This window comes from Anser brachyrhynchus (genome assembly GCF_964034855.1).
Source record: "Anser brachyrhynchus genome assembly, chromosome: 2".
Classification (NCBI taxonomy): Eukaryota; Metazoa; Chordata; class Aves; order Anseriformes; family Anatidae; genus Anser; species Anser brachyrhynchus.
The window spans coordinates 135,842,114-135,868,831 of NC_137695.1; the positions used below are offsets into that span (position 1 = coordinate 135,842,114).

General features: G+C 38.9%; 1 protein-coding gene across 3 annotated transcripts in view; it reads right to left on the reverse strand.

The window, feature by feature from the left end:
- RUNX1T1 (RUNX1 partner transcriptional co-repressor 1) overlaps positions 1-26,718 on the reverse strand; it is a 115,370-nt gene that overhangs the window by 64,928 nt on the left and 23,724 nt on the right. The window contains exon 1 of one of the 3 annotated variants that reach the window (XM_080581279.1): positions 14,836-16,726. The exons of the other annotated variants lie outside the window; for them this stretch is intronic. Coding sequence (XP_080437405.1) covers positions 14,836-14,842 — 7 coding nt within the window. The 5' untranslated portion in view covers positions 14,843-16,726. Of the gene's footprint in view, positions 1-14,835; positions 16,727-26,718 lie in introns of those variants that run through there. 3 annotated transcript variants of the gene reach the window in all.

The window sequence follows — 26,718 nt, forward strand, 5'->3', positions numbered from 1 at the left end:
CAGCAGAATGGAAAGAAGAGCAGGCAGTAATTGTATGTTAGTGCTCTTACAATGCTATATGCTATAATTAAATGATGAGGAGTGTACCAGTGAAAAGTCTAAGGCTGGATAGAAGGAATAAAAAGCAGAGAAGGTTATCACAATGGACATCTGCTATAGATCACAGTAATGAACAACAGAAAGTGTGAGTAGGCAAAGATACCTCAACGGTTCTCACAACAGGATGCTCTTCTTCACAAAGGTCCTTATTGGCCCCAATGTCTGTTTTATATTAATTGGGTAACTGTTCCTGTTTTCACTATAACTGAACACACAATAGATTTTGTATTAGAAAATACTAGAAAATTATTCAAAACCACTATATAAGGAGAGCAATATGGAACAGGAATACATATGTGCAGCTGCCTCAGTTGCTGAGGTTGTTGAGAAACAGTATGAGATACAGGAAAAGACCCTGGTACTCATACTGTGAAAGGCTTGGACATGTTATAAAGGAGTTAACGGAGCAAGATCAGAATCAGAATAGGTTCGTTTAAAATGTGAAGAGAACAAAGGTAAGAGCAAGCACACCAAGCTATATAAACCATTGGGAACAAAAGAAATACCAGCTTTCATTCACATCAAATAGATAAATGAGAAAACAAAGCTACAAAAATCTTTGATCTTAATTGAAATGAATGAAGATTGTGACAACTAACAAATAGCTACGATATCAGCATAGTCTGGGCTTAAATCTATCTCAGAGGCTGAGAAGAAAATGGAGGGTGAGGGGAAGGACCGAACTTGGACACAAAAAACAATGATTCTTGAAATATGCATTTCTGAGTGAAACAGAAGATGGGATTCTGATATTTATTATTCTTTTCCACTTTTTCTTCTAGCACAAAAAGACAGAAAAAAGCAAGTTCAGCAAACACACCAAAATATTATTACATATTACATCAGGCCTGGAATCTCCTGTTTCTTTTTCTTATTGTTAAATATATATATATATATATATATATATATATATATCCTCCTCCCCCCTCTCCCCCCCCCCCCCTTTTTTTTTCCTGTCTTCTCAAATGTAGACTTTAAACACATGCTCTGCATCATGTTATGTCATACTGGAACAACTCCTAGTAACACTGAACTTCACTTGCGATTATTTATCTAAAAGTTTTGCTTTCTTTTAGACCCTATGTATGTTGTTGGACTATATCTACTGATAGCTACTCCCAAGCCTTCAACCTGCCATGTCGCAGCAGCTGAAATAAAAGAGTCCAAGTAGAGTTTACTGATGGTCTGTAACGAGAGTAAAATCTCTGTGCTGAAAGCCAGCTGCTTCATTCTTAACTCAGATCCCCCCCTTTCTTTTGCATTCTAGCTAGCATACAGCTGTAATAAATGTGGCTCTTCTCACAAGCCGTGCAGATGTTAACAGTTCTGTAGGACATCAAGAAACATTTCAAGAATCTTGTAAGTGCTGACTAAACTTGCTTGAATTACCCACACTACCTCCTCCACATTCCTATTCAGTAACATTAGCCCTTTCTGAATGTATTAAGAAAAAAATAATTAGCATTTAAGCCAAGACATTAATATCTAGGCCTAAATGCACTATCAATAAACAAGGAATGTTCTTAAGCCATCTGACAACAGATATTGAAATAGTGAACCGAAAGGAGTCAATTTATTCTTTGTCAAGATGACTAATGCATTTTTCATTTCTTATCTATGCAAGAGTGGCTAAATGGCTGCCCGAAAATATATATTTATAAAAGCCATGGGTGGATATATTTGAAAGAAATGATCAGAACTATTGGAAGATCTTTTCTTTTTTATTCTATTCTAGTAATCAAGTGAATTGACACTAAATTATAGCGAAGGTGTTCAAAGTGCTAACTAGACCATTTTTACTGCAGTTATATTAGCATGACAGTCGTACACTTTAAAGATTAAGCTAAAGCCTCAAACCACAGTCAGTTCTGGGAAGGAGCAAGAGCCCAGCTGTGCAGGTAGGGGACCAGACACCAGCTGCACTCATTAAACAGGTCTGGACCAGAGATACTGCCTTCCTATTCTGCCCTCTCGAGTAGCAAGCGTAGTCTTCTTTTTCCACGTAGAACTTCACAAATTTGTGAAGTGGTTTAGCAGCACAGTCACCAACAGAGGCAAATGGGACTAGTACCCTGTATTACTCCAGAACCTTGAAAATCCTGCATCGAATATCCTTCCCTGTATGTAAACTTCACACTTCCAAAACCTACTGGAAGGAGGACTGCAGAGCATTTCACAGCACTGAGCCATAAAAGGATCACAATCTTTGACAAGTTCAGAAACAAAATGTGCAGTCAAGGGTTTCTATGGCGCAGTTTTTAGATTGTCTCCAGTCAAGTGTCAATCCTTGCAGTTTCAAAGAGGACAGCGTAGGGAGAAATAAAATGAACATATCTACACATTACCTGCAAGGAATCAATAAAAAGACCTCAGTACAACAAAGACTTACATGCCTGCTCTGCTTCAGATACTTATTCTATTATGGTAGCACATATCAAATTAAAATCAAATCTTTGAAGAGGCAGGGCCCAAATAATTCACCATGAAATGCAGAATTCGAAGTATTGTTTGGTCTTTAATTTAGTAACAGAGAAAATCTGAATATAAAGCAGAACTGCAATGTGCTATATTTTAAATGCTTCATGACACTGCTTTTAGAGTAATTTCATCAAAATGTCATAAAAAAGTACATTTAAGCCTTTTGAGATGAGCAAAAAGACAACAGACTCGTATCTTAAAACAAAAGTTAATTTAATATTAACAGAAGCTATGTCATTAGCTAGACCAAAACCTCAACCTGTCTTTTAACTTTCACCACAAAATAAATTGGGAGGAGACAGCAGGAAGAAACTAATTTAAAAAAAAAAAAAAAAAGAGAGAGAGAGAGAGAAATATATAAAGAGAGGAGAAAGAAAGCCCACACAAGCAAGAGTCCCTTACTGCTGCTATTCCTCCAGGAGCGGAAATGCTCAGCTCAGTCATGGCTTAGAAGGCATAAACATCATTGAAATTCAAAGGCAGCTCTGAGAAAGAGGACGCCTCAATTGGTATGCAAGTGGTGTTTTCTCGCCCTGAATACATTATGAACTTGCAGCATGCTAATATGCCATGCTATCATAAGCACCAGATGGAACAGTAGGCAGTATATGTCCCATCAAACCTCAGGAAGATGTATTAATGTTCCTGCTCTTTTTTTCTCCCCGTCCCCTCCCCCTTCCCCACTACAATCCTTCAGCTGTGTCCCCAGACTGGCACATTTCTCAGCATCAGTCACCTGCTCCTACAGCACCGCTCTCCCGGGTTGCCTCATCTTCACCAGGTGGTGCCGAGCATCTTTTCCATCTTTTTTATCGCGCAAGGTAAAGGCCACAAGACACGTCAGGCTGTGCTTACTGAAGGGGACTGAGTATAGAAGATAACATCATGAGATAAATGATAGATGAAGAAAGACGTTGGGTTTAAAGCTGGCACGATTGTTTTAAATTATGTATAAGCAGCGCAGCACATATTTCCCCATCAGTATTACTGGTGAAAGAAGAATTAGGGGGGCAGGGGCAGTGGGTGATATTTGCTGTGCAACTCAATAAAAGAGAGAAACTGGATTAAAGATCTCTGAACTGAACTCCTTCTTTCACCAAGCCTGAAACCTTTTCAGAGAAGACATACACAATTCAACAGCTATTGATAGGGTAGGGGCCAGGGCTTCATTTTAAATCAATGTATTAAACTGAGTAAATGGCACACAGGCAAATTACTTTACAGGATTTTTTTTTATTTATTTATTTTAAACTAGAGAATTGTGTTCTTTGACTCTTTTGATTCAAAGATTGCTTGGAGCTATACATATGATTCTAAAAAAGTGTAGTATTTTAGCACTGCTTTATGTTATTAATGAATTCAGTCCCAAACAGGTTTTATCTGACTGAAATGTAATCTAGTATTCTATATGAAAGTATATGCACACACATATAAAACTCTGTCTATCTATCTATCTATCTATATATATATATAATTCTGGTATCACCTGAATTTTTCCTGTCTGTTCATTAGCATGAAATATGCCACCTATCAAAATATATGGTTTGCAAGAAAATTGTTTTCTTTTTTTTTCCTCCTAGTGGGCCCTTCAAATGATAAAATTAGGACCTCGATCCTGAAGAGTCTGAGCATTCAAACCACAAATAAAAAAGACAACTGAAAAAAAAAAAGGAAAATCAGCTTTTCGCATTTGAAGATTTAATGTCTAAGTGTTTTAAAACATGTTTGTTTTTCAGAAAGTAATCACATCAGTAAACATTTCACTAATTTCTGATATTTTAGAAACCACCTGCTGATTTACAAACAGCTCTCACTATGCATATAAATCCATTATTTTCCTAACAACGTTAGCCTTCTCATGCTTCTCATTAGTCTAATTCTACAAGATGCTGAGTACTCACAACTCACAGGAACTTTCTGGGAATTAACATTGCTCGAAACCTCACAACAACCAGGCACATGAGTATCTGTTGCATGTAATAAGATGGATTTTTCCAAGTCTTAAAGGTCTGATTGACAGGGATTATCCCCCACCCATCCAATCCTAAGTAAAACAAAAAAATAAGTACCTTTTTCTTTGTTAGTATTTCAAACAAAGCACTTTATGACTGGAAGTCCAGATTAACTCTAATGCAAGGATTCTTTAGGGACAAAATCAGAAATCAGACCTTTAATCTTTTCCCCTCTTTTCTCTTCCTACTGAATATTGGGGAACTTGTTTTCTTTCTTAACATGTAGCCTTGAAGGGACATTTGCATTCTGCAAATAAGTCTCTTTAAGTCCATTATCCTGCATTATAAAGTAATTTCTGACACCTAAACCGCACTCAATTTAATTACAACATACTGAAACAGTACAGCTGACTCCCAAAGGAACCTGTTTGGATCAGAAGATGATGATATATGCTAGCTGCTGATCATCTTTCATGATCAGATCTGCAATCAACTGTTTTAAAGAACAGTATCAGAACATCTGCATAATCATATTATTTTGTGGCAAAAAGCCCTCCAAAACCCAGCAATTGCATGAAACTGTGTGTGCATATCCCAGCGTTATAAGCAGACATATTTAAAATCCAGCCGCTTACTGTAATGACCAAAGGAGACAAAAGAAGGCTTTGATTTTTATTTAGCAAGCATCAATTTCTGCAGCAGAATCCCCATTGGGTAATTCATCACGGCACGTCTCTATATCTGGTGTGGCAAGACAGCAAAAACACTTACAGCCTCCAAAAAGAAAAACAGTTGGGACAAAACTATTAAGCATTCCTGGTGATTAAGTAATAGACACTCATTCTTTCAAGACTGTTTTGAACCAATGTCCCAGACAAAACTGTGCAATCATGTTTGGTGGTGTCAGGATGAAATCAAGGTATCATGGTTTTATGTATTCCTTCAAGAAAAACCAAGTTATTCAGCAACATCTACAAAGCTCTTTCTGAAAGAATACAAAAGTTAACTAAAGAAGAGAGTATATCATTTCTCCTGTGGCTCTATAGAGGAATGCTAGTCAACACCTGACACACAGGTACTATTTTTATCTTCAGAGCTTTTACAGACTCTCAAGAGTGGTTTGAAGCAAAATCTTAAAGCAGCATAAGCTAAAAATCCTGGGTTTTCCACTCTCTGAAGATTGAATGCTTTCCATTGCTTTCCTTCCTCAGAATGAAAGGAATTGGAAATTACTACTTGAGCAATTGACATGTCAGAGGAAGAAACCAACGTGCGAGTCCAACATTCATTGCATTGGACCTGATTCTGTCTGTACAAGGCAGTTTATAGAGGGCAAGGAAAGACAGAATCGTGGGCTTCCTCTTGGACAGCAGAGAATTTGCTACCCATGCACAACAGACTCTGTTTTCAAACCAAGATCTCCATTGAAGTTTCATGCACAGATTAATCTGCACAGCAGTCTTTTTTATTAAATATAGAAAACCCAAATACAGATTTGCTTTTACAACCACAGAGAATACTGTAAAGAGAGATGTAAGTAAATTAACAAAATGAAAAGTGCATTCTTCAAAATACTTTAAAATTTTAACAAAGAGACAACAAACAGAATTCCCAGAAAGATCTTGCTTATCCATTTGCAAGGGGGAAAAAAGTTGTTCTCAGTTACTAACAGGAATTCAGAAAAGTAAAACAAGCACTCCTTACGAGACAGATTCCCCTCAAAATTGCAAAGGACTTTGCTTTTGTGTCTGAAAATGCAATGCAATCTAATAACAAATTCAGTGTAAAATAATCAAATTTTGACCTTAATAAGGTAATATAAATTATTTCCAAGACCTAATAAGAATGAGACTTGGAGAAGCTACCACTTTCAGAACCCTGCAGTAAGGAGGTCAGCAGAAGGATGAACTTAGCCAACACGGAAAACTTGAATTCTGCAAACTAAGTTTTATCACTGTCCCCCTTCTACCAGTGAAGAAATTAAAAACACTAAGTCCAATACAATATGATGAACACATGATAAACTCTGTTGCAAGCCAATTTATGAGAAGAAAACTGATGACTTTCAAAGCTTTCAGCAACAGTGCCATCTGACCTCGGACACCCTTTGTTTTGTAGATATAACAGAAGTTGCTTTAATGTGCATCTTTTGGCTTTATTTACCATATTAGTAACTCTCAAAGTCCTTATGGTTCCCTCACTATTTCCCTGTGTGTACCTTCAGAACTGATACAGTTGGGATTCCTTCTCAAAATGGGTGGGGTTACAGCATCCCCATTACTTAAAGATCTTGTTGTACATAGTTTAAGAAGTCAAAAACAATGTACCTTTTACAGTTCCAAGCAAAGAAAGTAGCTAATAAAAACACTAACACCATCCACAGAAACTGACCTCTGTGAAACTTTGGTTAGTAAACTTTCTCCTGACTAGAATACAAATAATTGCATGTGAAGTTAGCAGATATAATTATGCAATCAACAATTATGTGGTGAAATGGACTGGAAAAATAAAATTAAAACAATAAATGTTAATTTGTATTTGCTAACCGCGAATAATGTGTCTGGTGCTCTGTAAGGCACAAGATGCTTTTAAAAAAATCTCTTAAAAATTCAAGGAATGATACAGGGAAGTCATACAGAGGGAAGTCAAAGGAGATGGTGGTCATTTGGATTATAAAATAGCTACAGGGAAAATTCAAGACTGTCTACACATGCTTGCTGCCCTGGCTTAAAAGGGTCACCATAACATATTTTGAATGCACAGTTTAGAAGCAAGAATCAAATTATGTCTGTATTAAGTGTGTTCATATTTCCCAAACTGTAATCTTGTAGCAGGAAGACTATTCAAGTCAAGTATGTTTGCATGAATCACTGAAGAACATATTAATGAGAGACCTGAATGGAGGAGAAAGGCCCTGCATCCTGCTAAACTGGGAGCGTATTCCTTTAGCAGACTGTAGTTTCAACCCAGGAACAGAATAATACAGTGAATCCTGCATCAGGAAGGGAATCAGGGGTCAGGGTGTTACAGGAATCTGTACCTGAGATGCAAAGGACTGCTGGGAGAAGTGGACTACAAGCACATACAGAAAATTCCAATCAAGAATTAGGACTGAAAGGGTACAAAGTTAAATTTTAGAGGTGCTTTCAGAATGATTTACAGAAGACAGAATACTGCATTAACCCCTAAAAGAGAAAAGACTTATCAATAAGCTGGAAAGGGCAATGGCCTTCAAAAGGTAAAACACATTCCTGCTTCTTGAATCATCATTTCAAACCTCTCTGGAAAGCAGTTAAGAATATGCAAATCCCACTTCCTCAAATCTCAATTCAATAGAGCAAAACCCTTTTTTAATCAAGAATGATAGAGTCCTGACCCTACACCAAATCTACACGAACTTACAGTACACTCGAAGGGTTACCAAAATACATTTTTCTTCCTTAGTCCTCAGCCTCTCTTCCCAGACATGATCAATACTGATTCCCCTTGCTGTTCTGTTGCCACAGCTCTTTCAGTCTTTGTCAGCTCAATATTGTCAGTATGCAAAACCACCGCAGAGCTCGTTAGTCTGCTTCTACGTCCATAATGAATGAGAACCATATGAGCAGCACTCGTAATAACTGCGTCCGCTGCTTACGATATTTCCTTTTGAACTTCAGAAAGATTTCCTGCCACCTTTGACTTACGCTTTGTATCCATTTAAAAGCAGAGTTAAGTTGCAGACACTGGTCCAGAACATATATCCACATTAGTACTGAAATAACTGGCTGGATAACTTAAATTAATGTAAATGTGTAGGTCCTACTAGGTAGTTATTCCTCATGAAACTTTTACAAGATTGCCAGATCCCCAGAGCAAGAAAATGAAGTTATTTTTAAGTAGAAATAAATGCACAACTCATTATGCAACATCATGGAAAAGCTCAAGCAAGGCTAGATTCATGCCATAGGAATTTGGGCAGGAGATTTTTAGAAGCTGGATCAGTTCAGCGTCTCTTTTGACACCGCAGCCCTAAACCAGCTGCAAGAACATTACTACCAGGTGGTGTGCTGCCGCGCAGGGACAAGACCAAGAGTTAACTCCCTGGGCAGATCTGCTGACAGAACAACAGAACTGGCAGTCTCCCGCTGAAGAGACCCGTCTCAAATCCCAAGTTTCCAGCAACTTGTTCTCTCGAGCGTTTCTGCAGTTAACACTCACAGTGAGGTTATTGCTCCATGCAATACCAATAACTGGCAATAGGGAATAAATTGATAGGAGGGAAAAAATTAAAATTTGGAGGAAAAAAAAAGGCGGGGGGGGGGGGGGGGGGGTGGAGGGGGAAGCACAGAGAAATAAATCCAGCTCTGCTACATGCAAGCACAGCTCCACGAAATACCTTGGGAAGGGGGTACACCCCTTTCAGCCTGCAGCATGCCTGACAATTCTGCTCCTCTAGCAGTGCACAAAGGCAAAGTTTGTTCTGCAAGTTACATATCAGGTAGTGGTGTAGGAGTAGGTTTAATGAATAAATAAATGTAGCTGCCCAGAAGTTCAATACTGCTGAAATTTCCTCCTAAAACAGAACACAAAAACCAGTACCAGGGACTGCTCTCCCCTACAGAGGGCTGCAGTACCTCAGACTGGGTATCCAGAACAGCTAATGGCAAACACCCATCAGGAACAGAGAATAATACCACGGGTTGAAGGGACCTTGGGAAATCAGCCAAGCCCTTCTGCCCCTAGTTAGATCAGGTTGACAGAGGTTTGTCCAATGGGTTTTTTTTAACATCTTCAGCAACAGAAATACCAGTACCTCTCTGGAGAACCTCTTTTAGTGTTTGACCTTCCTTACGGCAAAGCATTTTTTCCTGATATCTGCCTGGGATTTATCGTGGTCTATTACTTGTGCCTGTTGCTTCTCATCCTATCACTGCACACCTCTGAACAGAGTTTGGCTCCATCCATCTCTCCACCCTCCCACTAGACAGCTGTAGATAGCTAATGGCAGAGATGATATAGTTAGTTATATTTAACTAGCAACTGCCTAGAGCTCACCAACAGGGAGATCCTGGAGGCTGTATGCTTTACTCCTGCCCTTCAAGAGCCTCAGTAATTTAGAAGCATGAGATCCAGAGATGTCCATGTCCTCACCTTCAATAGGGCGGCAAGTAGAATGGGTTTGTTTAAGGCACAGCTAGGCGAGGTGAAAGAGATTATCTTTGATTTTATTCAACAGCCCTTTGACTGGAAACCTCATTCTAGAATTAAAAGACATGAAGACAAATCCTCCTTCTGCTTGCTCAAGTTCAGGTCTATAACACGTTTCCCTGGCTGGACAAAAGCTACTGCCTGGCAGCAACTTATTTGGGATGGGAATAACTTCTACCTCATCCTACACATCAAAGAATGTAACATGGTGCAGAGACAGCTGAGCTCATGGAGAGTGGAGCCAGTGAATATAGACAACTTGGTACAGCATGGCAAGGGCTTCACCAGCTTCACAGATTACTGTGTGAATGTGGAGTTAGCATGGCGTGATACTGAATGAAATCAGCCTTGCCAAGAGGGCCAATATGGCTAGACTGTGTCTGCGTATGACTGAATATCTAAGCTCTGCTATACACTATGGATTTCCCAATTTAATCTCTACTTGCCCAAGCATCACTTGCTCTGTGCTCCATTTTACACTGCACACATTTCTGGGAACAAAAAGTAAGCCTGCACTTGTGAAGAGACCAACGGTTCTAAATACGCATTAGGCATCCTCCCAGCTTACCTACCAGATCCAACTGTTCAAACGACTCAGATATAGAAATGCCTCCATTCCAGAAAGACACAGGTGTGAACTCAGCAATTGCCTGCTTAGCCCTGTCTGTATCGGGACAGATCTTAGCACGCACAGATGCAGCTCTACATGCTTGGAGAACTTCAAAGCTGCAACAGCGATGCGTCTGGGATTAGGAGAGAGTTGAGAGCAATTCAAAGGCATGCAACTCTGCATATGGAAGCCAGCTACTGCTTCAAGTGCAGAAGTCTTCCTTTGCACTTAGCTTTAGTCTGTAAACTGGTAGTAAAATACCAAGTTTCTATTGATTTTATGTACAGTTATCCTTGGCATGTACACTTTGATGACAAAAGGATGTAGCAAACCAAACAGAAAACTGGTACAGATATATGTTCTGTTCTTGCAGAGGGCCACATATCATGTCTCTGTCTATTCTTAGATGCATCAACTTCTACATTTACTTCAAAACAGCATAACATTTTAAAATTTATTTTACCCTTTTTTTTTTATTGTATATACACATATAGCATTGATTTGCAAGCTATAGCGATCATGCCTTAATTGGCAATTATGTATTACGGTGTAGCCCAAAATCCTCAAGGCAAGCTGTGGTCAGTGCTAAACACTGTACACACATCAGGGAAGGACCAGCTAAGGGTCTTCACTTAGAAGCACTAAATCTTCAGAGGGAAATAGCATTTGGGACCCTGCTTAAAAATGCATGTATTAACAGCTCTTTCTGCAGTACGAGCTGCATCCCATAATGCGTTAGTTACTTTCCACGCATGCATAGCAAGATGCAGTTCACAGCCCCATGGGCTGAAAATAAGCGCAACAGTGTCACACAGACTTTGGAATTTATTGCTCCTATTAAGGAAGAAGAAACTTTAATACTTTGAAAAGCAGTCATTACGCTCTGTCATTACACATCTCCTAAAGCTATGGTACGTATGTGAGGAACCTAGTGACCCACGGTCCTCTAAAAGAAGGAGCTTTTCGCTCCTATCCAAATCCTGAAGAAGATAAAGTCATTATGTAGGACAACTGGAATAATGATGCAAGGTTAACACTCGGACTTAAGTATTTCCAGACACATTTTCCCTGTTTGGCAGGAAACTTGTTTTGTAAGACACAGAATTGTCCTAATATAACAGCATAGCAACTGCAACTTAAAACAGAACAAGTCAGCTAATGGACTGAGAGGAGACTTTTGCTGTATAACAGCATTTAGACGCATGTATTTAAAAAACAGGTGGATAACCCAAATGTTCAGTTACTAGGACACTAACAGTTATGTCCATGGCAATTTTGTTTCTGTTCTTTAAACAAATCATCACTTGCAAGCACTAATGTTAAAACCAGAAAGCCAGTCTAGTACACAGTGGCTATAAATGCCAAATCAATTTTCAGCAGATAATAAAGTCCATGTTTTACAATCAGCAATGCACTGTTTTACTACCCAAAATGTAAGCTAATAATATATAGCTCTGCTAAATGGAAAATGCAGATATGCTGTTAAGAAATGGGCTGGCTGTGAGATGATGGATCATTTCTGCTGGGACCTTCTTAAAGCTATGTGCAAATGTTTTGAAAATATCACATGATGTGGCCATGTGTTAAAAATTACAGCCAGTTAAGTTCTCTGCTAAGAAAAATATGTGGGCAATTTATGAAATGCACTCCAGGATGGAGATATCTTAAGTAAAACCAGATTTTGAAAACAAACCCATTTTTTTTGAAACATGAACTTAATAAAAAAAAAAAAAAAGTTGCAGCCACATCTGGAGAGCAGAAGTAAAGAAAGGGTGGTCTGACCTAATACCAGGCCATCTTCTGAAAGAGCAGCATTATTTCTGGGCCACAATGACTGTGATCACTGATTGTCCTTTTAAGGAAACCATGCTGAATACTGCCATGGGCAATAATAAAGCATTTTGTAGGCCAACATCTGTTCTTTGAAAGTACTATAAAATGACTGATAGATTTGTAATGTTTCATAAATAAAGTCCGGAATAAACAGTTCTTAAAAAAAAAAAAAAAAAGAAAACAGTAATCAGACAAACTGGTATATGGGATTAGATGTGAACACTGTTCCCCCAACATCAATTATTTAGAGATAAGCACTTCCTCGAGTTCACTAAACAGAATGACGAAACGGTTAACTTGGTTACTGCCAGCTTCATGTTAACAGGATTATCTTTCTATAGACTTTTCTCAGAGTTGCAGCAGTGCCTTAGCAGAGATCTGAATTGCTTTTACAGTGTTTCATTAGCAAGCCTTTCTGCCCTGGCTTTTTAGTCACAGGGAAGTGAGAAGGTGAGTGGCCAATCACAATTATAACAGTACGAACGGTTTGGCTTTGAAGAGCAAATTTACTTTGTGTAGAAATGTTATCACTACACATAAACCAGAACCCATTTTTATTACTTCCTGTTCTTTCTCCAAAATTAGAAGGACTTTGGATATCACAACTGCTAAAGGGATGCTTCTGAAATCAAGACTTCACACATACACAAAAGGCACTGACATAATATCAGATTACATAAAAATACACATCCTTTTAATCTTCTGTACATAATGTGCTTACTTTCAAAATACAAAATCTGCCCCAGATGGCTAATAATGCCCATTTGAAAAAAACCAACGCCACAATATTAAAGGGCTAAAATATGCTGTGAACAGATTGAGAGGCAGTTCATCCTAGAGGAGAGTAAAAAAGTGCAGATGGGTGTCAAAAATAGCCAAGTGTCAGATCTGTTCAAGTATCTCCATTCTGGCACATGCTCCCAGTCACAGCTGTTAGTGTATTCTCTGTATCCAAGTGCAAGGTTTTCTAACACTCAGAGCTGACATTAAAACACACTTCTTGCTTGCTACTGCTTTAAGAGAATGCTGGAAATTAAACATCTATTTAATGGTAAAGCTTAACGAGTATCGATAAGGGTATACATACTCAAGTGTGGCGCGTGCCATTTTGATTAAAGATGCATGAAATTTTAACCAGCAGGTAGATTAAGTAATTTAAATGCCAAAGGCTTAATAGGCTTACAAAAACCTCCACTCTAGGCATTCCAATACTGTTTGCTAATATCCCCAAATAATACACACAAGGATCAAAACTGACAGGGCTGTGTCATTTCAGGATGTTCAAATATCTTAATAAAACACAGATTTAGTAAACTGCACAAGAAAAATAGTTTCATAAAAATACAAAGAAAATGTCAGTGGATCCACATTATGCAGAATGCAGTTTTCCAAATTAATGAATTACCATGATATTTCTAATGAAGACCACATTCCCAAGAATATAATGCATGCAAATCAAATTTTAAATTTAAAGGGTTAAATTGACCTTTTCATAGTCCTCAGTTGTTATCTATGCAAATTAATTTGCCCATATTTCAACCATATAAATCCTCTTAGCCTTGTGCTTAAGAGCAAACAGAGCCCACTTTCTTATTTCAACCAGAGGATCAGCAAACATACCAGCAGTAGGGTATGACCATGTAGAAAAATCCTAAAAGGAAAACATTCCTCAAACAACTGGCAATACCTACATGCAACTGTGGTTGCAGCAAACTGGCAGATACTGTTTCAAAACACCATCTGCGAGGTGTACAGACTCCCTGTGATCAAGCATAGCCTCTTCTGCCTGTCCTACCCAAATAATCCACAAGAACCAGCCAGCTGTAGGATCTCGAGCCCTGTCTTTTTTTATCAAGAGACATAGGCTGTTATAATCAGGCACATGGCTCTGTTCAGTCCTTACCGAAAGAGAAAACAAACAAAACACACCAAATTCAATCCGTTCCATCGTGGTCAAGCATCTCACAAAACCCCTCAGACAAATCACCCTGCAGAGAAGCAATGTTTTCATTGGCAATAGCACTTATCAATTAGACAAGTGATCTTAAGATCCAAGGATAATATTTTCCTGAGGAAACCAACCTATTAAAATTTCCAGCTTTGCAGCAATTTCTCTAATTCAGCAGATTTTTTTCATTGTTTTATTTTGTATTAACATATTTCAGTGATCTGCCCGGTGACAGTTAAGCGCTGCAATTTAGGACAACGCTGCAAGAATGTGTTTTATAAATCTCTTTCACTTCTCCAACATAAACAGCTTTTGAAAGAGATCGTTTCAGCTGATCGCTGAATGCTGCAAATGATCTCCATCGATAAAATGTTTGCAGATTCAAGGTACAGCTGACAGTCATGAAAGCCAGACCAAAGCTGTCTTTCCCTCCACTAAAATAACACCCGAGCAGAGACCTGCACCCACAGACACGGTGACTTTCTGCTATTTCTATCCCTTTGCATTGAAACATCCAGTCCTGCTGCAAGTAGCATCTTTGGCAGTTTCCTCGCACAAATTCCCCTCCCCCAAACACATACACAACAGAATTAGCATCCACAAGCACTCCGTCCCCGTATCTGCTTGCAAATCTCCATCTATATTAAAAAAAAAAAAAATACTATCAAAAAACAATTAGTGTTTCCTAATTTACAAGCGAAAGAGCTGTGATAATTTTAACTCACCAGGCATCCTTGGATAAAATATACCACACTGTAAATGGCTCTCTCCTAAAAGCAAGCTTATTTAGGGCTCAGTGCCTCCTGTTCTGGAATGAGCAGGGAGAAGCGAGGAGGGCCATCGGAGCTGGCTGTGGCAGCGTAGCTGGAGGCAGGATGCTGGGCGCGTGCGTTTGCCAGGCAAAGACAGATGGAGAGCTGACACTCTGTATTGCACTTGGAGCAGAAATGTGAATGATGACAGGAGCACATGTGGCCTTGAACCCAGCCCTGTCTCTTCAGGCAGAACAATGACAGGGATGTGTGTGCAAATTATCACAACCCTGGCTCCCCTCAGCTGACTCCTTTTACTCTACCTTTCACACCAAGTTCCAGATGACCGAAGAATAGAAAGTAAAATGCAGAGTGATAAGCTAAAAACTGAATTATTCATTTTTCTTTAAAAGTTAACCCTTTCTCTCGCTGAAGGCAATTAGAGAAAAGCACCGCTTCGAATCAGCTCTCCGCCAAAAGTGGAAACAAATTCATTCTTTATTTTAACAGCCATCATTTTGAACTCCATAGGACTATGTTTGTTTATTTAGCTGGAAATTCAAAACCTGCACGGTGATAGACTGGAGGGTCTCCCCTCCTTTTTCCCCCCTCCCCACACTTTTTTCATTATTATGCTATTTTACTATAGTGAACAGAGTATCAAAATCACTCCCTTTCTCAGATGCTCAGTAGTATGTGTAAAATAGAACACACTTAGAAAGCAGACCACTTTTATTTTACTATAGTGCTTTTAACCCCCTGGGATTCCTGCATTGATATGTTCCAAACATTTGCAGCTTACTCTCCTTTACCTTGCATGGTGATCCATGGGGGATGAAAACAAAATCTTCCCTGTAAAGCTTTTTCAAAAGCTAAACAATCATGTCCTCCCAATTTCTGATTTTGCACACCCCTTAAATGTTTATCCTTCACATGAATAACGTATGCCTGGCTAGGTTCAATGCACTCTTCCCTATTAAGCTTTAATGGACACCATGATACATAAAACTACAAGTCTTTGTTATAGTGCTTTATCTAAAGCTGGCTATTTTCTTCTCAGCAGTCCCTCTTTAGTCCTTTGTAAAACATCTTTGGCTCTTAGGAGAAACATACGCCTGACTCGCATGCCTTCTGTAGCACGTATAGCCTTGCACAGAATTCCAGGCACAGGGAAAAATATCTTCTTTTTAAAACTCCCCTTCAATTCAGCACTTGCAAAGCCTTCTCTGTTTTAGGAACCAACATTTCTCCAGCAATCAGCTCGTGCATTCTGGTTCGACTCTGCCTTCTCAGTATATCTTTAAACCCATACAGGAAACCAGTGATTCTCATTCAGATCTTCAGAGGCTGCATTCTTGTCAGCATAAGACTCATCCTTTTGTACTTATTTATGCATCCCTTGATTTTGTGTTATGCCGTCTTCTGCCTCTAATATGCAGAAACAACCCTGCTTTCAGGCCTTCCTTTCCCTTCCTCTAGCTGCCACAGAGCCTGATGATAAAGATCCACTTAGGAAAGAACACATGTAAAATTAAGCCAAAATAACAACACCTCCAATATCCAGCCTGGACTCATGAATATTTCTGACCTGAAACTAATGAGTCGCTTAATTTAGTGATATTTCCACAATAACTTGTTAATGTTGTCCAAGTGCCACCCTTTGATTAAAGAGCCTCCACAGGACTGGTAAATTCAGGGGGTTCAGGGAAGCAAACAAGCAGCTCCTCTCCCCCCAGTAAATATTCCAGTACTAACAAGGTATTGCACCTCCACTTGAGGAAGGTCTTTTCTTCATCTTGATCAGATATCTTCTGTAATGTATAATGGATCTTCGTGTCGGACAGCTGAAGAGAACCACCGCAACCTGAAAACAATTCCATGGCAGAGTGCTTTCATGAGGGAGCAAATGGAGAGAACAACAATCAAAGTCTGTGCCACCAAGGCCTTGAAAGAATTTAGCATTCTTTTTGTTTTATTATTTGATGCACTATTTAAAACCAGTCAGTTAGTATTGTATTTGCTGTGTTGTTTTTCTTTTCTTTTTAATGCCGTACTCTACATGAAAGGAAAAACATTTTCACAGTTGGAAATGCAACCTTTCATCAACATAGACGCAGCCTGAATCAGCTTTAGAGCAGAAAGTAACGTGTCAAAGGTATGACGCATTTTAATAAAACCGAACAATATTCACTCTTAAAAGTAGGTCTTAATATCAGTACAATGTAAATCCACAGACCACAGCTCATGAAATTGAACTTCCATATGCTGTGTGATTATGCATCTTTTCTGTGTGTAAAAAGCCTTTTTAAGCTGTTATCTGACTACAGTAATTGCCATTTAAATTGATCCACGTCAACAAAACCTGGATCCCTGGAGATTCTCACCTAGAAGTCTGCTGGTGGAAGGGGCTCACAGAATGCCTGTGCATCTGAGACTACTTCAGCATTTTCTCAAGCAGCCAGCTGCATGAATAGTTTTTCCCTCTCATTATTTAATACACTGAGGCAGGCTGCAACCCATTTGGCAGTCCTCCCTGAATAAATATCTGTGGATATTTATTCTCTCTCCCCACCCCACCCCCTTTTTTATAGCAGTCACTTGAAGATTGCTATAACAGTTTTTGTACCAGTCCTGAAATTTTAGCAGGCCAAGAGAGGATGGACAGTCCATTCTGTAAAACAGTTTCATTCTCCACTTCCATCATCCCGAGAAAAGGAAACGTAGTGCTTTTAACATATGAACAAATCTGCTCTACCACAAGAGTTGGTATTATGTGTAACACCAAAATGAAAGGGATACATAAAGACTGAAAAATCCAGAAGATAACCTTCAGGCAGCTCCTTTACACTGTACGTTACGTTACGCCTTCCTGGGTGGCTGAGTGGGAATCAGCTCCTTTGTCAATCATTCAAAAGACTTGATGAAATCATTTTAAACAATCCTCAACGCCTTTAATTTTGGAAATGAGTAAATGTAGGCAGAAGTCTCCGTGTTCATATAGTTGCCCCTCAAAAAAATGATTTTTAGGCACTGGGTGATACAAAGGTGCTATTACACTGCTTTGATGGAAAAGAGAAATTCCAAATGATCACTATTTAAAAGTATAGAGACTGCCTTTTGCTTAAACCTAGCTTAATAACAGGGACTGGAAGTCCACTGAAACGCATCTGTAGTTAATGAAAGGTCTCTATTAACAGTGAAGGAAGAATTTAACTCAAAGCTTTTCTGTAGGACTTCTCAACTTCCCGCTCGACTTAGAGCAGACTGTTGTGATACATTGTGACTTCACACAGTGGGTATTAAGTGAGTTAATTCAAAGGAGCTGAAACCTCATTGATCCTAATTGAAAGCAATACACCCAACCAAATAGTTTTCTACCCCATCTGCTCTGGCCTGCCACCAGCTATTCAATACAAGAGAATTAATAGTTTCAGATATTCTAACCGACCCAATAAAAGCACTCATTTAAGCAGGACTGCATTAACAAAGTGAAAAACCAAGGGCAAAATGGGTTCAAATGGAGCATTTTACTCCTAGTTGGCTTTAACAAAGCTGAATAATGCTTATTCTGACTTTTTATGTGCAAGACTTGATAAACTGAATGAGAAGGCACTCAATGATCAGTCAACGAGCATTGATGAATGGTCATTAGGACCCCCCCAACCTGAGGAGAGGCCATTCCACAAAGTGGCACACCAGCTTGAAAGGGCGGACTCACTAATGTCCAGATTTCCCCGCTTGCTTGTTCCACTCTCACTTTCAGACCACTGGCCACCAAATGAGGCTGACATATTGGAAAATAATCTTTTATGGGCGAGTGGTAAATAAAAATGGAGGCATTAGCTGGGCTTTCAAATTCAAATCTGCTAGTTTTGTCAGCCCCCAAACGTTTTGATTTTCCACCCAGCTGGAAGCTATTAGTGTTTTCTTAAGGCATCCCACTGACAGGGCAAACCCACCTAATGTGTGAGCTGTAGAGCTGATGGGGGGGACGGGGACGACTACTTCTGGTTGTTTTCTTAACTTTCTTCAGTTGACTGTCAAACCAAAGTACAGCAAAGGCAAAACCTCTACAGAAATGCTCGCTAATTTCTGGATGCCAGTGATGCAACAGTAGTCTACCTATGATACACTGGCACTATCTGGACCGTGACTTTTTCTGTGGCCCTGCACCTACCCTCTGTTGTTTCTACTGCACTGTCGCAAAAGGGTTGAACCTATTAAAGAAAAGCACTTCTTTATAAACTTCTTTTCTATTTCTTCACTGGGAAACAGAATTCAAATATTCCAAGGAAATATGTGCTTATCTGTAACAGTAGCTTTTAATACATGCAACACAAAACATTTGCCAGATAACGCTAAACATTTCCCTAAGCATTTCCTTATTGGCAAGGTTTTCTGGACTTTGGAAAAAAAAGACAAATGGGACCTTTAAAACATACATAGCTCTGTGAAACAGACTAACTGAGATTACCTACACAAATACGTAATATCTTAAAGCTGTAGTTATCAAGCTGGGAAGAAAACATTCTTGGTTGTCTAAGAGAAACTGTTCATCACGTTACACCTAGTCATAACTAAAGGAATACTGAATTAAATCCATTGGAGATGATAAAGCACTAAATTATATTATTTCATCCATATAATCAGAAATTAGTCCTCTACAAAGGATTTCAAATCATCTGTTAAGAAAAAGCACCCTTGGCAATGGGACAAACATGGCAAACTGGATTGCCCATTGTTTTTTTTATCAGAAGGCCAAAAAAATCTTTCTTATTGAAAGCTGTCAGAAATCCCAGTGACATTTCAGGTGTATTTCAGGTTTTAAAACAATGAAAATTATATATAAAGATCTATGCTAAGAGAAGAATAGGTCTACTGAGAATTAATTGACTCAGAATGGGAGGGCCAGCACAGGCTTCAGTCCTTAAAGAAGGCATGCTGTTTTACTCTACGTGTGCATTTTAGTAAAACTCTCACGTGGACACTGTCGTATGTATGTACCTGCTGTGGTGTCTATTTCCTTTGCTTGATCTGAGCTAAAACAAGCTTCCCCTTGCATTTTTATTAAATAAGGTATTTGCTACAATGTGGGCAAAGTAAATTATGATTGACTGTTAATTTTTATCATTGTTTTTATTTGAAGGAAATTACTACACCATCTAAGCATAAACGTCACTGATGCACTTTGAAAAAAATGATACCTATTTGATATTCTGAAAGTACACAAGAAAATACTAAAGATGCCATTTCACTGACAGTAGAAAGAACACAGCTGGTGTGACCCAGAGATACCTGGATGATAATACCTGGTCCAGATGAAACAGGGTCATATTTTAAGATTAAAAAGAAAAATAAATAAAGGAAAAAATAAAGAGGGGGTGTTCAAGCATTCAGTTGCTTTTGACTTGAAGCTCAGAGTGTTTGCTCGTTTAACATGGGTAGGGAAACTCCTCCTGCTGTAGTATATTAACCCTAGTTTTGACCTCTAATCAATGTCTTTTCAATGCATAGGATTTTCATAATAAAGATAATGTGAGAGCATATTTGTGTGAAAGAGGATCTACCACTAGCCATAAATTCGTGCCTTGCATTTTTCTTTGTAACATGTCAATATTTGTGACACTAACTAAACATATTTTATTCATTTGACAAGGACTGTTACATTATATTGAAAACTTTTGTTTCAATGTCACCACCTCCCCATTTTGACTGATGGCGAGTTAGTTTTGTTAAAACGCAAGGGGTGATAGCGTATGCTCCAGTGAACTTTCCCTCCTCTCAGCACCAGAGACAAAAACCTGCAGCTCTGCTCTGTGCTGGCAGCCATCTGGACAGCTTTCTCTCAATGCCTGCCCCACACCACACTGCAGGCAAAATTTCAGGGCTCTAGAGCTCTGTGGAGCTATTCATGACATACCAATTTCACATTTTCTGCTTGTACGCTTGCAACAATAAATGCTAATGAGGGCTATGAATGACATTTTTAAAGACAATAAAAAGGTCTCCAAATCCCTTGCATATGGAGACACTATTTTCTAAACTTCACCTTCTGTTAGGGAGCCATTACACTCTAAAGGAAAAAAATAACCTAAGGAGAACAATGAGATGATCAAAGCATAACCGGGTCCTTAAGAATTCCAAAGAAAACAATGTTTGCAAAGCTAGGTTAATAACAGACAGATTTTATGCTGATGTACAGCTCTAACACTTCAGTGCAGTAACTCTCTTTTTCCAATAGCACTGCTAATTCTTACCAGAGGGGCTCAAGAATTGCTGTCTGTGGGGCAGCTTGAGGGGGATACATGGCAAATCCTCACTTTCCCTGATCATATACAGCCCCATGAGCCATACAATTGGACTTTTTAATTACTAATCTCTAGATGAGTCCAAGAGTAAACTGTTACCAGTAATTGCTTGGGAATGCTACACATTTATGGAGATTACTGTACTGACCGAGTGTGGCCAAAAGAAATATCTAATTTTAACGTTTTCTTTCCCAAATCTGCCTTTTGAAATGCTATTGCTACACTAAATTAAAAAGCCATCTTTACTTTTGGTGCTATGTTTTGTATTTAATTAAAGACAGTTTCCCCTTATTAGCAAACATTAAAAACACTTTCAGGAAAATCCACCAGGTGGAGCAAATACACAGCAATACACAACATTTATTTATGCTCATACTGCCATTTTCAACAGGGAAAAAAAAAAGTGTTTTATATGGAAACATTCTTACCTCTTGACCTCCCTCCTTTACCCTTTTGTCATATATTGATCAGCTTGTACTTATTTACTCCATTTATAATCATAGAAGAGCTTTGTTCAAAGAAGCCTTGATACAAATCTATTGTTGCTGAGCACTTCCAATACAGATTTACAAACCACAATAGTCATCAGATACATTCAAAGAAAGTGAAATTAGAGAATAGCATTATTCAATAAAATATTATTTTAAAAGTTAAATTAGAAAATAGCATCATTCAACAAAGTTGTTATTCAGAATATGTACATACATATATATTATATATGCATATTTATTCAGCAATATATAGATAACGTGCTTATAAAACAAGCTGATAAGCATTCTAAAAATAAAGCTTAAGTCTTACATCAGACAGCAAAATCTTTACGCTGACCTCCACTATAATGGGCAGGAAACCAGGCCATTCTGTGTGTCTTGTTGTATGTTTATATAAATAGTAGCGCCAGTAACATCACAGCAGTGTCTCTGTACAATACGTTTGGTGTTTACTATTAATACCTTTATTTTAGTATTACATCAGTCAACCACTGAGTAATTTCAAAAGTGCAATGATTGAGGACTATAAATAAATATTTGAGCAGATCTATGACAGCTAAACATTATTTCCCCACTTAAACTTCTTTCTTTCCAGAGCCAGGTGAGAAAGCCACTTCCTCATCAAATATTTTAAGTTTCCCTGATGAAGGAGAAGGTCTAATGGCATAAAGGCAGGGGGCACCTTTTACATGAAGAAAATTAAGTCTTAACAGAAGTGGTTATGGATGAGTCTTCTCACAGTTATAATAGGACAACCCACTGGCAGACCCTGTAATTGCTAAAATGGGAAAGCAGTATCACCAAAAGTTAACTGCTCTGATGCAGTTCAGTGTCTAGAAAGACAGCTGAATCAGTACACACTCATTTAACTCTTAATGATGGAAAAGCATTATTGCTTGTGAGTGACAAAGGGAAGGTACTGATTTTCACAGAAGAAATTTCCTTCTTCTTTCCATTGTTTCCTTTGTTACACCTTCCCACACATTTTTGTCTCATTTTCCAGCTCAGCGTCCCGTCTTCTCTCTGCCATCACTCCTACCCCTACGTTCTCGATCCTGTGGCCGTCTCCTGACCATCTTACATACCACTCAGTTTCCACTACAAAACGTGATCCACTAAATGTTGTGCAATCTGAAGAGAAAGCATACTGCATTCCTTGGATGCACAACGGACTGACGGAAGATTTGTGCTTTTAGTCAGACCCAGATGAATCCCATACCAACTAAGGGAAATCAAAATACAAAATCTTTGTTCCTTTAGGAACAGGGAGGGGCCTTTAGGAACACAGGCCTTTAAATATCATTTCATTTTATCTAATTGTGTTGTACTCCGCATGGTGCTTAGCTGTAGCCATTCAGAAGGGAAGCAAGAGAAGAATGCAGAGGTGATTATGAAGTGGAATTTCATACCAAGAGCAAATTACACCACTTCACACTAGGAGAACATCTGCAAAGAGCAGCAGTAAGTGCCTGGGCACGGCGCAAGGTGCCAGTTTTAACACAGCCCAAACCAGCTTGGGACTCACTATCTATGAGAACTTTCCTTAAGCAAGATTGTCACAATAGAGACTCGCAGAGATGCCCAAACTAAATATTCTTCCCAGTTTCAAAGAGAATGCTGATTTAAAACCATTATCTCTGAGGGATTTTGGAGGTGGCAACTGTGCATTAAGGACCATCATTTTCTGCCACTTTCCAAGAGGAGCTGGACACCCATCGGGTTGGGGGAAGGACAGTGTGGTTACTGCTGTCACCATAAGTCCATGGACTGTACTGTTCCCGCACTGCTGTTTGTGGTGGGCAATGGTTGGCTAGGTCATGGCCACTTCATTAGATTATGAACTCTACAAAATTTAAAGGTGCGTAACACACTGGAATTAGTATTAGTATAAAGTCATATATGCTCTCATACCAACACATCATTTTCTGTACACATACAAACTCTGTAGGAAGATGACACTGATCAGAGTGCATAAACCATCTTTTTTCATCCTATAGATACAAGCGATTCTTATTTAAACTATAGCTTCTTTACAGTAGGACAGGATAAAGGGATTTAAAACAGCAAGTTTAAGTGATTCACTTTTACTTAAAGGTCCCTTTACACCAGAGTAGCATAGGTGTTCATGTTGAAAAAGGGGCCTGATTCTAAAAGGTGGAGGATTATGTACATATTTAAGAATTTATTAGATCATGATTATCGATCTGATACACTGTAACAGCTCTTTTGTTGCACCATCCCCTGCAAATCCTTCTTAGATGGAGGATTAGTAGCACAATAGATCATAATGACTCTTTTGGTCCCATTATGCTATCATTTACTCACAGCTGCAGATGCCCACAGAAGGGCACATTCTCTTAATGAGGAGTCCCCTATAAACCCTTTCCTGGTAATGGCCGTTAATATTTGTGTGCAAGAAGAGTGCGCCCTTAAATCTTTATTAAAAAATTCTAATGAAATACTAGCAGGGAAAATTTAAGCTACTGTTTGAACAATTTTGATCACACCTAAAAAGTAAATGAAACCATCAGCAGTGAAAAAGTCCTTCACAAGTACAGGCATAACTCTGCAGACTGGACTGAAAGCCTTTAGTGCAAAAGAAAACGAAAGCATAGTTAACTCTCAGCTCTCTCTCTTCTCCACTCCTATAACCACAAAGATCTTTCTTGGACCAGCTTCTGCCCACAACGATAAAAGGCAACAGTCACATGCTGCATTGACTTCTGCTGCAAAGCCAGATTAAAGTGTCCCCTCCCTCTACTGCTTGCACCTTGTGACCTTAAGTTCTGCCAATACAACTATTTACAGCCCCATGCTACAAACTAGGCAATTAAAATTATCCAAGAAAGTTATATTCTTTATTTATCATTCAAACAAGAAGTCATATTTTAATTTTCCCTGAATATATATATCCATTCAATACTTTTGTCTATCTTTCAGTATCTTTCATTTGTAACGTGGAACTCTACACCCAAAGAGGACTTTCTACCTGAGGCCAATGTGGCTCACAGAGCCTCGCTCATGGCTCTGCCCAGAGAAAAATCCATCGGTCGCAGGGAGTTACCTCAACACACAGCAGCTATGAGCAAGGGCTATAACCCACTCTACCTCAATATTTCAAAGCTGAACGCAAAGTTGGACACCTAAGAAAATCACATGAATAAAAAGAATGGAAGTGCTGATAGCTGTCACCGCTGTTTTAATAGGCCGTGCCAAAACAAACACTGCCTTGGTTTTATGCCATGGGATGAATAAAAATAATGTTGCCAAGCATGCTGAAAATGAGAAATTTAAAATGCCAAGTATGATGATTACATTAACAATAACTGCAAAAGTTTTTCACATTTTCAAAAGTTTGTTTTATATGCAGCATAGCATAAACTCAAGTCCAAAAGAACTTGCTCCTTGGAAGATTTTACCTCCAAAAATAAAAGAGGTTAAGAAAGGGAAAAGAGAACACTAAAGTATCAAAGGAAAATATGTTGATTCGGAAATGAAAGGGTTAACCTGCTTTGTTTCAGTCAGTATTATACCAATGCCAGAATTACAAGGAAAAGACTAAAAAGAGCCTTATTATTATTCTTTAAAAAAAAAAAAAAAATCAGGCCTATCTGTCACACCGTTGTCCAGGCTGGAAGAACCGGCAGGAACCTCAAATTCCTGACCAAACCCTCTTCCACACAATGCCTCCTGAATGGAAGGAACCCAGGCCCGGCAGAGATAGCCCGCTGTCAGGAACCAGCCCTGACGTTTGCGGACAGACAGGGCTGGCCTTGCAGGATGTCAGAGCGGCAAACTGCTGCTCGAGATACTGGATTTTCACACACTCTCAGCCTGGATGTTTTGCTCTTCAGGTAATTAAACAAGGAAACGGGGCTGATGTGTACGAGTCTGACCCCTGCGCCGCGGCTCCATGCTTCTGCATATCAACTTCCGCAAGAACTGCCTGGAGCATCAACAGAGTCCTCTACTCTCGCTCTCCGTCTCTCCCAATGCCAAGCTCTAAAACAAATCCGCCTGGAAATACGCACTGCTGCTGTCTACTCCTTTTGCTATTTAAGAAGGGTGAAATTACTTGCTCTGTTCCACATGCCTCGCCGTTTCCCCCACACAAAGAAGGAAAAAGGAAAGGAATGGTTACTTTCTGATAGCTGTTCTTCTGGCAGCCATTCCAACAGTGAGCTAACTGGGGGAGGGGGAACGGGCAGGCAGGAGTGCAGGATGAGACAAGGGATTCCCAAATTAATGCTTACGTTGAGGTCATTACTGAAAATGAAGAAGATTCTGAAAAGTCTTTTTGATTCATCCAACCCATCGTCAGATGTTCACTTCTTTAAAAAAATATTCTGATTTAAGCATCGATGGAGAGTCTTTGTTTGACCAGATGATTTAAATCATAAAATTGGTTATTAGAGAAATAAATCCGTGTCTCCTCTCTCTTTTTTCCAAAATTTAAGAAAGAGAAGAAGGCAGGTGTTACCACCTATATTCTGTGAAAGCCCTATACAGGCTGCTCCCTGGCTGACCTAGTTTCTATGCTCTTTAAATGCTATTTAGACAAAATGATTTTAAAAAGGTAACATATTCTTACTTCTTCTGAAAATGCACAGAATAGAATATTGGCTGCGAGAGAGAGACCAAAAGAAAGAGGAGCACAAAAGCATGCCTGCTTGTCTGTGTTCAACACAAAGAACATTAAATGAAAACAACTGGCACGCCGCCAAATTCCTATACAGGCAAAGAGATTCAAATAAATTGATTTCACGCATCACACTGACCTGGGATCAGTGAGCAGTGGTACAATACACTCGATGCTCCATGTGGGGCAAAGCCCATTAATGTTATCAGAGCCACAGCACATCACCAAGAGGGAAAAAAAGGGAAACCAAACTCTGCAAACTCAGAAATTCACTTTGAAAAGGGAATTTCAACTGAAGTGCTTTGTCTCAGTTTACTAATAAATATATCCTATTATGAGAGTTTGCAGTCTGTTCGTCTCAAAGACTGTATTTTTCACATTAAAATAAATACAAATGTCATACACAAACTCTTATACT